Source organism: Ciona intestinalis, chromosome 2 (assembly GCF_000224145.3).
Source record: "Ciona intestinalis chromosome 2, KH, whole genome shotgun sequence".
NCBI lineage: Eukaryota > Metazoa > Chordata > Ascidiacea > Phlebobranchia > Cionidae > Ciona > Ciona intestinalis.
In genome coordinates this window covers 5,029,610-5,043,254 of record NC_020167.2, presented here as the reverse complement: position 1 = coordinate 5,043,254, position 13,645 = coordinate 5,029,610, and the positions used below count along the sequence as shown (strand labels likewise).

General features: G+C 36.3%; 2 protein-coding genes across 3 annotated transcripts; one reads left to right on the top strand and one right to left on the bottom strand.

Moving 5' to 3' along the window:
* Positions 1-1,696: 1,696 nt before the first annotated feature.
* Positions 1,697-9,680, top strand: fxr (nuclear receptor). 2 transcript variants are annotated; one of them, XM_009859214.3, is made up of 9 exons: positions 1,697-3,271; positions 3,366-3,502; positions 3,785-3,885; positions 4,839-4,966; positions 5,509-5,601; positions 6,136-6,235; positions 7,736-7,873; positions 8,462-8,575; positions 9,227-9,680. In XM_009859214.3, exons 1-9 carry the CDS (start codon positions 2,459-2,461, stop codon positions 9,460-9,462), a joined length of 1,860 nt encoding a protein of 619 aa, XP_009857516.2. In that variant the 5' UTR covers positions 1,697-2,458; the 3' UTR covers positions 9,463-9,680.
* Positions 9,681-9,880: 200 nt separating this feature from the next.
* Positions 9,881-13,605, bottom strand: LOC100185575 (protein FAM167A). Its single transcript, XM_002123385.3, has 5 exons — positions 13,030-13,605; positions 12,319-12,533; positions 11,207-11,292; positions 10,569-10,734; positions 9,881-10,208 (listed from the first exon to the last, which is right to left on the bottom strand). Exons 1-5 carry the CDS (start codon positions 13,203-13,205, stop codon positions 10,084-10,086), a joined length of 768 nt encoding a protein of 255 aa, XP_002123421.1. The 5' UTR covers positions 13,206-13,605; the 3' UTR covers positions 9,881-10,083.
* Positions 13,606-13,645: the final 40 nt, after the last annotated feature.

Here is a 13,645-nt window from a genome sequence, read left to right as displayed (position 1 = left end):
TCATTCTATTTTCTCGTCCCATTTGGTATTAAGCAAAGAAAGTTCAAAGAATAAAAAAATCCGTATTCCTACGACCCTCATAGACCGTTTCTAATTAGTTAAAACACGGTCAGGATATTTGGATATTATGTGCTGAGGCTGTCCCGTCTTCTCCTACCCTACTATATATAAAAAGGGATTATATATTAAACGTTTCGTAGAGGTTGAAAACTACGTTTGGTTCTACCATCATGATATTGAGTGTAATGCCGTGTTCGTGGAGATAAAACACATCCTGAACAAGCAATACGAACGTGTGGATCAGATAACTTAACAAGGTGTGTACAGTAGCTCTGGTTGGGAGAAAGTAGGAAATGTGTGTAACAGGTGCGAAACCCATGTATTCGACTGGTAGTACGTATGTTTCAAAATAAAAGGGCAAAGTCTCCGTGTCCTTTACAACTTATACGCCACTGCAATTTTGTTCGCCGTATGACCTTTAGTTTTCGACTCAATTTTACTCAAAGTGAAAAATGTTTTCGACTCAAAAGTGAATAAAGAAAGTGTCCGAATCTGTCGTTTTCGTTCAAGATAAAACTTGAATCGATCACAAGTTTTCGATACTCGTCAAACAAACCATTACTTACCAAAGACATAAGTGACGTAATAATAGACCACTGTTTAGTGACGTGACGTCATTGGCCCATCCTCGCGAAAGCCTCACCGCCACACACGATTTGTTGACCAGCAGACGTGGAGACAATCCATCAATGCCATGTTTTTACCGCTTCTAATATCCCACTGTTATGCCTTCGTTTACGAATATTTGCCGGGCGACTGCTTCCACGGGAGAAACGGAAACAATGACTCAAAAACCTTGTCGGGGCAGTGAGCACTCCGTTCAATGTATCTGCTGGAGCAGGAAAATTGTTGCGGTATTTTGTCTTTTCACTCAGCACCACTTCAACCTATTTTCGGACTTTGTGGTTCATTACTCACCAAATTTTAAAATTGCTTAGGTATTCATAGCTTTTTTGCAATTTGAACCGTTTGACATATAGCAACGAACTTATTGGTATTGTAACAAAGCAGCAGAGATAATTTCGGTTTCAATCTGTCTAAATTGTGAGCAGAAGTGCCAGGTCGTGTATTACGTGACATTTCAAGTTTAAATGCTTTTTCAGAAATAAAAACAAGCAATCTAAATTTAACTTACCAAAACACGACATTTTCTACTTTGAGCCACTTTTCTTGTATCGTAACTAAAATCCCTTCGTACTCCAGTTGAACCAGCTGGAGCCTTTCTCCTTACTCGTTATCAGCACCAGCACTGAATCATTGCCAGCCACAATTTGTTGAGCTAACATAGCTGTCGGGGAAGCGTAGCGATAGGAGCTCTCAGGTTTTTTAAAAAACTGCGAAACTTAGAAGTTTCGCTTAAATGAGGCAAACCGGTTAGCGTGCAACGCTTAAAGACACGGTTTTCAATAACTATATTGCAGTGTTTTCAGATAAGTTTACGAAATAGATAAATTAACTTTTTCGTGCAGTAAGTGAGAAATATAAATTTACCTACTTTTGAGGAAAGCATTATACGACGCCGGTAAGCTATATGAGCAAGTTGCAGCCGTGGAAACGAAGCATAAACAAGGGAAGTGGGTCGAAGTCTAACAAGGTCTCGCTAGCAATTTTTCATATTCTTTGCCCAACGATCTTTATAACTATCGCTGGAGAGTCGTAAAATATTTTAAAAGTTTACAATCTCGTATATCGTGTGGAACGCTTGCTATACTCTTTTCGCTGCAGTGTTTAATTTCGAAACGCGATATGGTCGTTTTAGTTTGAGTCAACAGCAATTCGTGACAAATGGCTGATAGTTAGGGGTACGGAATAGCTAAATTTTTGTCTTGTTTACGAAATTCAGCATCTTTTAGCACAGAACCAATGTTTTTAGTGATTCAAAGCCGTTAGGTGTGGTACTAAGATTGCGCAATCCGAGTAGTTTTGGAATGAATTTAAAACTGAAATTTAAAAGGTTTCGTAAATAAAGTTAAACTTTTCAAAGAAACTTGCCGTTATAATAAATGTCTATAAAACATGAATAGTATGAATAAATGACACAATTAAGAAATACCATGACAAGTAAAGAATCATGTAATTTCCACACACGTCATAGTATAGAGCTATTAGTTAATCAGTTACCAATACGCGCTACGCATCGCAAGAGCCAGATCATATTTCGGTTCAATAAGCTCTTGTGTTGACAACTGGTGTGAACTTTAATGTTAAAAAACAATGTTTAAATAATGCGTGCTTGATTAGACCAGTTGTAAGGTTTTAAATTTTAGGTTTTACGAACATATGGTAGCCTATATTTCTTAAACTTAACTTTAAACTTATCTTCGTTTTTTTCAGACTTTTATAAATAAATAAATATTTTAAGTTTTAAGTTTTAACATCCAAAGTTTTCTGGTATAAAATGCAACCATATCAGACGCCCCAAGAACCACCGATCAATTACTCTAACCCGTATCCATCCCGGGAAAATTGGTTGTTTCCGAGTAATCCAGAATGTCCGAATCATGCAGTCGGAGTTCCTTACAGTAGCGCTTACGGCGATCCAACCCCAGAAGGTCATGTTTCTTGTGCAGAGTGTTTTCTGCATAACACAATCCTGCAATCCATGGCGTACAATTGCCAGCACTTACACGCGTGTTCAGATTGCCCGAGCTGTTACCTGCAGCAACCACATACTGTAATCTCGAGCCATGCAGCATCTGGAAGCGAAATGTCGCCGTCGCTGTACACTCGTGATAACATTGGCCATTCCAACATTTCACCGCCCCCGTTTTTCCATCGAAGATCGCCGGTGGTTTCGCCAGATACATTCCCGAGAGGAAGTCCCATAAGTTACTGCACCCATAGTGCCCCTGGAAGTCCATACAACGGCCAGCGCCTACAGCCGTCGCCCCCGCAGTGCACACATCCAGTGAAAGAACGATTTCAGCCGGAACAGCGAAGAGTTTCCCTTCCAAACGCTTTGTTCCAAAATGGTCATTCGTTAAACCGAAACGGCTCAAACGGTCATGACCTTGAGTTGATTTCCGACGCAAGTAACTCGTCATACGATCACGTCTTTTCACGATCCTCATCTAAAAATGATGTTGAACCGGTCAATGAAAGAAGAAGCAGCGAAGGTCAAGTTGTGTGTAATGGTGCTGGCACGCAACAGCTGCAAAAGAAAGGGGAACTGCATTCGAAGGCTCCGTCACTAAATGGAAAATCCGAACAAGTACGTCAGAATGATATGTAGTTTTGTTCCTTTATTTCCAGCAACTTGCGTATAATACACACTAATTAAAACACTTTTTTTTATCACCACACAGAATCGCAAAAGAAGTGCTAGTGATGTATGCCAAGTGTGTGGTGACCGTGCGTCTGGATATCATTATAATGCTCTCACATGCGAAGGCTGCAAAGGATTTTTCCGACGCTCAATTAACAGAAAGGAGTCTCATTACAGGTCACTTAGACTTTTGGATTAAAGTCACTTTCTTACATTAATTTCAATGGTCCCTTTTAATGAGGCAAATTTCTGAAGCATTTTTATGTGTGGTATATGCTAAACTGTGTTTGATTATTTGTTTCCCAATAAAACTAGATTGTTTGTCAAACTGACATTAATGTTTGAATACTGACACTTCATAGGTTTTGCCGACGGGGCATATTTAAATATTGTGCTGTTAAGTATTGTTTAACGTAAGAGTAAAATATGTTCATGACATTAACAAGGCGAACTTAATAGATGCAAATACGGTGGAAAGTGTGAAATGGACATGTACACACGCCGAAAATGTCCTGAATGTCGATTAAGAAAATGCAGGGCTGTTGGGATGTTAGAAGAATGTAGGTGGTTCTAATTTTACTAGATCATGTTTTTAACTTGTTAGCCTATCTGATTATGTCGCACTGGTAAAAAAACTTGGGGGGATAATGTTTTTGAACATGGTATCTGATTATGCTTAATCTCAACCAATAGTTTCTTAAGGTGCTAGTGAAGAATCTCCCCACCTTATTTGCTAACCACTAACCCCTAACTACTAACCCCTATAACCGCTAACCCCTAACCATCAACCCCTAACTACTAACCCCTATAACCACTAACCCCCTAACCAGCAACCTCTAACACTTTCCACCAGCCTATTCTGCTATGTACCAGAAGATTCTCCAATAGTGTCTTTTTTATTGTTTTTTTTATGTAGGCTATTACATTTTCAACAAAAAGTTGTTGTTATTTGCTTTAAATTTAAAACTCAACTGTACAATAATTTTTTTACATGTACCCAAACGATTTGTTCTGTAACTTAAGTACATATGCAGAAAAATATTGCAGTTGGGCTGCTTGGGCATGACTCTTTCTAAGATTGAAATAAACACAAATCAGTTCAGAAATTATCATTTGAATAAATACTTGTGGCAGGACATCAGTTAAACTCAATTAAATTTATAAATAATGTTAATTGATCAATACAATGATTATATATATATATATATATATATCTTTATTTTTAACTGTACAGCCAATTAAGTTTTTAAATAGGTGATATAAAATTATGTAGCCTAAGGCCTGGAAGCAGAAATAACACATGTCAGTACCCGATTAAGTGATATACTCGGTAGAAATAGGCTATTTTTAGCAAAACTCATTTCAGATTAAATTTCTGAAACTTTAATTTTATGGAAAAGAAAATTTAGTTTTTCTTAAAGAAAATTTTTATAACAATTTTTGTAATTTATACAACTGTAAAGTAGAGTTCCACTTTCATAAAATATAAAATTAAAGGTTCTACAAACTATAGGTTTGTTGACTGAAATCCAATGCAAATCAAAAAGAAGAAGTAGGAAAGTGAAAACAATTCAAGAAGATGATGAAACAAAAGAAAGTGTACCGAATCCGATCCCACCACCCAAACCCGCAGTTAAATCTGTGAGTATTTTGGATTTCATTCATGTTTTTGTTATACAATCATTGGGCACTATTGGGTTGTGCCAATTGTTAGTCATACAAAAAATAATTACTTGCAGAATTGCATACTTAATTTTGCATGCTAAATTTTGCATACTAAATTACTATTTGCGAAGTTGCATGGTATCTTAGAAGCGGGCACGAGGGTGTAGAAAGAGTGTTGACATTAAAACATATGTTGTAACTTTTGAATTGCCTTATCACAACAGGATAAAATACCTATTTAGATATACAAGAGAATAGAATACCTATTGTGTTCGTTTCTAAAATAAGTTTTAAAAAATTATGACTGGTCACTTATTTATTTTTGTATCTCAAAGCAGCCATTGTCATAAGTACCATATTTTTTTGGCATGGTCTTACAATTTAGGTAACCCAAGTGACCACTGGGTTAGAGAAACTGACATAAAGTGTCTTTGTCTAAATTATAAATATATATATGTCTATTGTCTGCCACTCTTTATGTGCTATTTTTTTGGTGAATGAAATTAATGTATTTTCAGCCACCAGAACCAGATGAAACTGATTTATTAATTGAATTGGTTGGAAAAAGTTTCTCAGATTACCGGAATAATCCTGAGATAGTAAATCGTTGGGTAAGCAGCTCTTTATACTGTAATACTTTCAATGCATTTATCATTTATATTTTCCGTCTCATTTAAACCATGGTTTTGGAAATATGCCTTGTGGTTAGGCTAAACATGAATCAAAACGTCTCCTAAAAGTCAAAGTTAAAAGTGGTGTTTTAAACGGTTTTGGAAATAACAAAATTAAAGGGTGTTTTTTTTTCTATTTAAAAAAAAATAAATTCTATGTGCCATAACACTGTATAATTTTTAAAAGTTACTAATCATGTTTTTTTGCAGTCTGTTTTCTGTGTAAATTCCAAATTTAAATAAAATTGCTATTACTTCTGGAATAGATAATCCCCATATAAATGCTTTTTCTTAAAATAAGAATCCACCAACTAAAATTGCATATCGAGTTAAAAGCTACGGCAGTTTAAAGTACTACATGTGAATTTGTAAGCTTCCTCCTCCACCAAAATAATTTGAACGTCATGTTTGTATAAGAGTTTATTTATTTGCTTGTCGGAACCTTATTGCTCTCTTACATAGTTTGTGGTTTAGGAATGTTTTTACGAATTGTCAACGAAAACGCCTCCGAATCTTTGTGAAATCGCTACCATTCACGTACAAGTGTTAGTAGAGTTCACCAAGAAGTTACCAGGTATGCATTTTCGCCAGTTACTAAAAATAGACGAGCCTTATAATGCTGACAATGCAGTTCCCATTTAAGGTAGTTTAATTTTGTCTAGCCTCAAATGTGTGCGATTCTGGAAAGTAAATTTATCTTAAATATGTAGTGTGTGGACGTTCCTGTCGCCAGAATCAAGGCAAAATTGACCAAGTCTGAGTGTGGTTAGTAATTTGTTTGGCAAAAGAGGGAGAGTCATCCCTGTCATTCTCTCGCGTGGTTGCAAAGCAAATACAGCAAAATTCAATATAAATTCTGTCACGCGATTTCCATTTCCACTATTCATACGTGTCATAGTGTCATAGCCAATCCTTTGTTCGTGGCCGTGTTTTTATCACGATATCCCCGTGATAATTAAACTAAGAATCAAACATTGGCTCCGTCTGCATCGTAAAAGTAGTGTTTTTTCAGTCAACCCGCATACAGAGTAATCACGCCACGGTATCAGATTAAACAGAACGCCTGCTGATTCCATTGTGAGCTGCCGATCGGCATAAAATCGTCTTCATGAAGTGAATGTGTTCGTAATCGAGCCTTCGTCAATATTGACTTAAAACCATAAAACTGACCGTTTCACTTCGCCACATCACAGTTAAATATGGAACATAAATTTTTACTGCGCAAAAGAAATTTCATATAATATGAAACACCGAGCATGAAAACAACATCTGCCAACACAAAAGCATTGTAACGATTTATCCAGTTGCGTGCAGAGCTCAAAAGATGTTTTTATCGCTAGATATTAAATTTTTATTTCAATATACCGAGCTTCGTTCAAAAACGATGTAGTTTGAAAAATGTTTGTGTTAGCGGGGAAATACCGTGCATGTAAGCTACACATTAAGGTGGCTGTACACAGTATCCTGAATTCGTCCGTTTTGTCTGTTTTGTCCGGATTTCGCTGCCGCATGCGGAACTCGGTAATGGGTTTGCATGCGACTTCGCATGCCGGATACTGTGTACAGCTACCTTAAAACGTTCTTTTCTGTTACGAAATTGTCTAATAACACAGTGTATTTCCGATATCTCGTCGCCATCGGACAAGACTTCATCAAAGAGTGTATCTATCTCGTTTACGTTTTTTTTATCTCCGCTGCGCAGCCAAAAAATATTTACATTATGCCTGGTCTAACAGAAGTAACAGAATCTATAGTAGGGTGGGGTAAGACGGATCACCTTTAGCACATAATATCGAAATATCCTGATCGTGTTTTAAACAATTAACAACGATCTATGGGAGTCGTAGGGATACGTTTTTTATAATTCTTTGAATATTTTCGATTACTACCAAATGGGACGAGAAAATAGAATGGAAAGGTGTCCCATCTCTCCCAACCCTACTATATATTAACGTATTTGGGTCAAATATCTAAATATAAAACTGTTGTATAATTACATTTATAACATTTATACGTTTCATGTTAGACATTTTGGTTTCATTTATAGATGTATAATTACATTACATTTATATAGGTTTCATGCGACTTGACTCACACGACCAGATAGCTTTACTGAAAGGTTGTGTTGTGCAAGCAATGCTTCTACGAAACTCCTGTGGTTACAACAAGGTTAACAGATTCCTGGATCTAAAACGTGTTGTACGAGACACAGGTACAATATCATACTATCCTAGTGTTTTCAATTACGGTGTTATACAGAATGTTTTCGTATACTTTATAGTATTGGGATAAGGCGGATAACGTTAGCACATAATATCCCATATTTCCTAACCGTGTTTTTAACAATTAACAACTTTTACAGTCTCGAAAATGCGGTTTTATAATTGTGTAAATATTCTTTATTTGCTGCCAAATGGGAGAATAAATAAGTTTAAAAAGATAGATATATAGTAGGGTGGGGAAGATAGGGCGAATTTTTAATCTATTTTTTCGTCCCGTTTGGTAGTAAACAAAGAACATTCAAAAAAATTAAAAACGTATTCTCACGACTCCTATAGACCGTTGTTAACTGTTTAAAACACGATCTGGCTATTTGGAATATTATGTGCCAAAGATGTCCCATCTTCCCCACCCGACTATATGTATTATTTATCACTGTTTACCTGGCCTTAAAAACCAACACGAAACTCTTACCTACCACCATTGGTACCAGAGCTTCTTCGATTATAAATCATCAAACAGAAAGTTAGAACTTAAAACTTTTGGAGTTGTTTTTAAACAGATTGAATTTTCGTTTCAGGTATAAAGGAAGACCATATTCGAACGCTCACTGATTTTTTTGACAATGTTGCAAAACTTCAAATGGATGAAACCGAATACGGCTTGCTTATTGCCATCATTGTGTTTGACTCCGGTGAGATACAAGACTATCGTATTTCTTTCTATGCTGCTAAAGTAGAGAACAAATATTAGGGTGGGGGAAGATGGGACACCTTTTAATTCTATTTTCTCGCCCCATTTCGTAGTAAAAAAGAACATTCAAAGAATTATAAAACTTTATTCACGCGACTCTGTTAATTGATTTAAAACAGAATGGACTGTTGTTAATTGTTTAAAACAGAATGGACTGTTGTTAATTGTTTAAAACAGAATCAGGATATTTAAATATTATGTGTTAAAAGTATCCTGTCTTCCCCCACTCTACTAAACATGAGTCTGTTTAAAGAATTACAACTTTTATTACGTTTGATTGCTTAACAAAATACTAAAACCTAGTAATGTCTCTTATAGCATAACTGCCTTGCCTATATATTCTTTCTGTCTAATGTACATACATGATTAAGGCCCTCTTAAAAACCAATATTTGGTTAGCCAAATTATCAGCAAAACATAAAAAATCCCCCTGAAACAATCGGCCACAAAGTAACATACATGGTAACTCGTGAGCTAGCACGAGATATATGAAACACAATACCCGTGTTATAACGACTGTCGCTTTCCGGCCATACAATGACTAAGTAAGTTACATTCATTCATTAATTCACATTTAATATTGTACAAACAGATCACACCGACCTTGAGAACAGACTTACCATTGACAAATATAGGGACCGGTACCTGTCCGCTCTCTCGCGTTACAGCGAGGCCCGTGAGCCGCGACGTCCTCAGATCTTCGCAAAAATCCTCTCTCTTCTTACAGAAATGCGAACACTGTATCACACCCACGCTAAAATGGTCTTGGATTGGAAACAAAGGGAACAGCTGACACCTTTGCTTTGTGAGATTTGGGATATGCGGTGATCGGTTTCAGTCAATGCCCAGGAAAGGGCATCTTATTTTAACAGTTCTTTTTCGGTCAACCCGTGCAGTAGATTAAGTATACACAATTGGCCCCATCCGAGCTTGCACCTGACTATTGCTATATATGCTGATGTTTGGAATTTCCATGGTATAGTTCATCGTTGATTTTCTTTTACTGGTATACGCACAATAAAGTATATATGGCTTTACTAAACACAGTGCACCCGGGTATAGGTAGCAGCATATATAGACATGACTATTTGCAGCGTCATTTAAATAGAACTCTCATAGACATATTTATGCAGTTCATTTCCGTTGCGGACGAATATTTTGTCTTTAGCGGTCATTTCTCTTTCTATTCAATAGCTTTCTAGGCGAACCCTAGACATTTTGTCTTGGGTTTATTTTCCACTCTCAATCCCGTCTTTTTAATTTATACTCCTTGCGACATAAGCGGTCTTATTTATAAACCGTGCGTCTCCAAGCGATAATCTATAATTGCGTTTAGTTTAACAACGAAACAGCAGCAACAAAATATAAAGAAATACCGAAACAAGAATAAAAGAACAATCTACAAAAAAAAACTTTTAAGAAATAGAACAAAAAGTTGGAAAAATATTTTCAAATGACAGAAAATCTTCGAAACTCCATCGACTTCTTTGTGATTCCAATGTGACGTAACGGGGAGGAACTCCACAGCAAGGAATCAGGTTTTCGTACAAGAGCACTCGAAAGGTCGCTCACAGCTGTAATTTAAGTTTAGTTATGAGTATAGCTAATTATTAAAATGCTTCGATTTTATGTACGTTTCCCAGCATTACAAATTGAAGCTGCATTTAAACGAAGCTATCTTGAATAAATGGTACTTATTTATCCTCGTGTGATGGGGCAACAACAGTCATTGAAAGTTACGTTTCATACACCTCGTGCCGCTACGAGTTACCACGTATATGTAACTGCGTAAATATTTGTTTTAAACATGATTTACAATTTAAACAATTTATTAGTGGCCACTGGTTCGGCCCAATTAACATTAATTGTTTCGCCAAAGCATGACCGTGAAGCGTTAAACCTTAAGTTATACTATGAGAGCGGCTACTGTCTACCTTTTAGTTTTAGATCTAAATGTTCTTCTTCGTCGATTTCCCATGAGAAGTCATCCAACATGGCGGCATGTTCGTCACACATTTGATTCACTCGCATTCGTTTCATTTCTTCACGAATGTCTAGCAGTTTGCGTGAAATAGTGTGATCTTCCATACGCATCAACATCTGTCAAAATAATCACTTCTTATAGTCATTTCACCGTAATTAATTGTCCATCAAAACTAGTGGCGTATACATTTATATCATTTTCCGATCACTCGAGGATTAGGCAATTTACATTCATTCATGCACGTGTGGCGCCTATGTCTGACCCAAAGAAACACAAAGAAAATGTGATTACATTAATTGCAGTGAATTCCGCCTCTTGTAATAAACCGCGCGCGCCGTCTTGTGATCTACATTCTTACGTTTTTCGCTTTTCGCTTTAGTTCTATTACCACGTTTCTTAGTTTTCTTGCGTTGTTTTGCCAGTAGTACTATAGTCAAGTTGTTGTATACATTTATTTTGTGTTCGATTACTTTGAACTGCTTGTTTTTAAATAGGTTACTGTTAAACTATGTATTTTTATAACAAGTTCTTTAAGCCTGATTAAATAGCAAGCCTGAAGGTAGCAACTGATTAATTCATTGTGCTTACCAATTCTCTACGAATGCTGATAAGGGAATCGGTGATATTTCTACAACGTTCAGGTAGTTTCTCATGTTGTTCCGGTTTCGTAAGTTCTGCAAACAAAATCAGTCATAAAGTGTTGATTGCGGTAACAGGCCAAGCCTAAATTCCAGACCCTGACGTGTCTCGCCGCAGGAATTCACTCGTTAAGGTTAGAAATGTTTTGGTTTAATGATACATGAACAGTTTTTGTACTAAGGTCTAAGCGCTTATATTACGGGATAGTATAGACATAGTAGGGCGGGGTAGTATGGTATAAACCTTATTTAATAGTAAAAAAAATTACTTAGTTAAATAGCGTGGGGCAAGATGGTACATGTTTTCTTTTTTATTTTTTCTGAAACCCTATTTAATAGTAAAAAAGAATAATTACTCAGTTATGTAGGGTAGGGTAAGATCACTAAGGCGGTACATTTTTTCATTCTATTTTATCGTCCCAATTAATAGTAAACAAAGAATAACTGCCTATGTATATAACCGTATCCTCGCAACTCTTAAAATAGCGTTGAAAAATGATCAGGAAATATGGGATTTAGGTGCTAGCGGTATCCCATCTTACCCCACAGTATACAGATAACTTCTCGCGGATGAATCAGCATCGCTATGAGAATAACGATGACTGTATTTTCAGAGAATAATCATAACCAAATAAAACAAACGTTAGCAGCCATAAAATATGCGTAAATTTAAAATGTAGTACTGTGGGGTAAGATGAATATGTTTTTAATATAATATCCCATATTTCCATTCCTGTTTTTACCAATTAACAGCGTGAAGAAACGCCTATTTATTTTTATAAATATTCTTTGTTTCTATCAAATGGGACGGTATAAGAGAATGAAAACATGAGCCATCTTCCCCCAACCTATACTGTAATAGGATGGGGGAAGATGGGACACCTTTTCAATCTATTTTCTTCTTCAATTTGGTAGTAAACAACAGTCAACGATTTTTTATAAAACCTTATCCTCACTGCTCCCATAGACCGTTAATTTTTTAAAACACGATCAGGATATTTGGTTATTATGTGTCAAAGGAGTCCCATCTTCCCCCCACCATACTATATATACGTCATTTACTTATATCTTTTGTTGTTTCCTGTTCTATACAGTCTGTTGTACTAGTTTCATTGACCGATACATCTTGTGTGTTTGGTTGACAGAGTTTCACCATATTTGTTACGTCATCATTTTCTAAAATGCTCGATGACGTCACAAAATTCGGTTCTGTGACGTCATGAACGGGCGAAGTTTGTTCCACGATAGCTTCGAGTGTGTCTTCGGTTACAGAGTTTCTGGCGAACATAAAACATATTCAACATTTTTTAGGTTTTTCAACAATAGTGCAGCAGGGCGGGGAATGATAGGACACGTTTTCATTCTTTTTTCTCGTCCCATTTGGTAGTAAACCAAGAACATTCAAAGAAATATAAAACTGTATCCTCACGAGTCCCATATAGACCGTTGTTAATTGTTTAAAACACGATTAGAACATTTGGATATTTTGTGCTAAAAGTGTCCCGTCTTCCCCCACAGTACTAACAGTGTAGGGGCTGTTAGTTTGGACAATAATATAATCAATACGAAGCGTATACTGTAGAAACAGGTGCATTATTAGCAAAATAATAATAGCCAAACACTGTGTGCAGTGGGCGTTACACATATTGCCCACGTATCATACAGCGCGCTTCACTAAATTTATGATTAATAACACGAATGCTTTCCGTATCAAAAAGTATTTTAGATTAGACAACTAATCTATAAATCTGATACAACCATATTATGTCTTACCTCAAACAATGCTTCTCGCCGATCGTGGTTTGCCATTGCAGTACAGACCTGCGCCTGGTCGACAGCTTGAGCTTTTTAGACAACGCTTTCACTTTTGCCAGATCATCACAACCAATATCACTCGAACACCCAGAACTTTTCGTGTAGCTCGATATGCGGTTTTCTGTTTCCAACATTTTAATGACAGAAATATAACTTACAAATGCTATATTACGTTGGAACTAATGCAACAATAACCTTTAACCCTTTGGGGACGAGATATATTTTAACAAATTTTCATTTTTGACCGACTGTCACATATTGCTCTCTAGCGACACAGGTGTTTGTGCTGGCGAAATAAGATCAATTAGACTTTTGTTCTTTGGAAAAATTGCTACAAGATTGTATTTTGATTTTTTTGATGACGTCATCAAATTTTGAATGACGTCATCAGAAATCTTGTATTTATGTGTAATTTGGGTTTTTAGGTAAAAAATACATAAGGAATCTAGTGCAAAGTTGATTTCTGGTTTGTTTACTACCTAACTAAAAGGATTGTTTGAATTGGTGACGTCAAAGGGGTCAATTACGTCACTTATAACCTGATGACGTCATTTTTTGAAAGTTCATTTTTCGC

Coding starts and splice junctions, on each gene's coding strand:
- fxr (XM_009859214.3), top strand. CDS start 2,459: ATGCAACCATATCAGACGCCCCAAGAACCACCGATCAATTACTCTAAC. Junction 3,886..4,838: donor TGTTGGGATGTTAGAAGAAT/GTAGGTGGTTCT, acceptor TACAAACTATAG/GTTTGTTGACTGAAATCCAA. Junction 6,236..7,735: donor GTTCACCAAGAAGTTACCAG/GTATGCATTTTC, acceptor ACATTTATATAG/GTTTCATGCGACTTGACTCA.
- LOC100185575 (XM_002123385.3), bottom strand. CDS start 13,205: ATGTTGGAAACAGAAAACCGCATATCGAGCTACACGAAAAGTTCTGGG. Junction 11,293..12,318: donor GGAAACAACAAAAGATATAA/GTAAATGACGTA, acceptor TTTTGTTTGCAG/AACTTACGAAACCGGAACAA. Junction 10,735..11,206: donor TCAGCATTCGTAGAGAATTG/GTAAGCACAATG, acceptor TTATTTTGACAG/ATGTTGATGCGTATGGAAGA.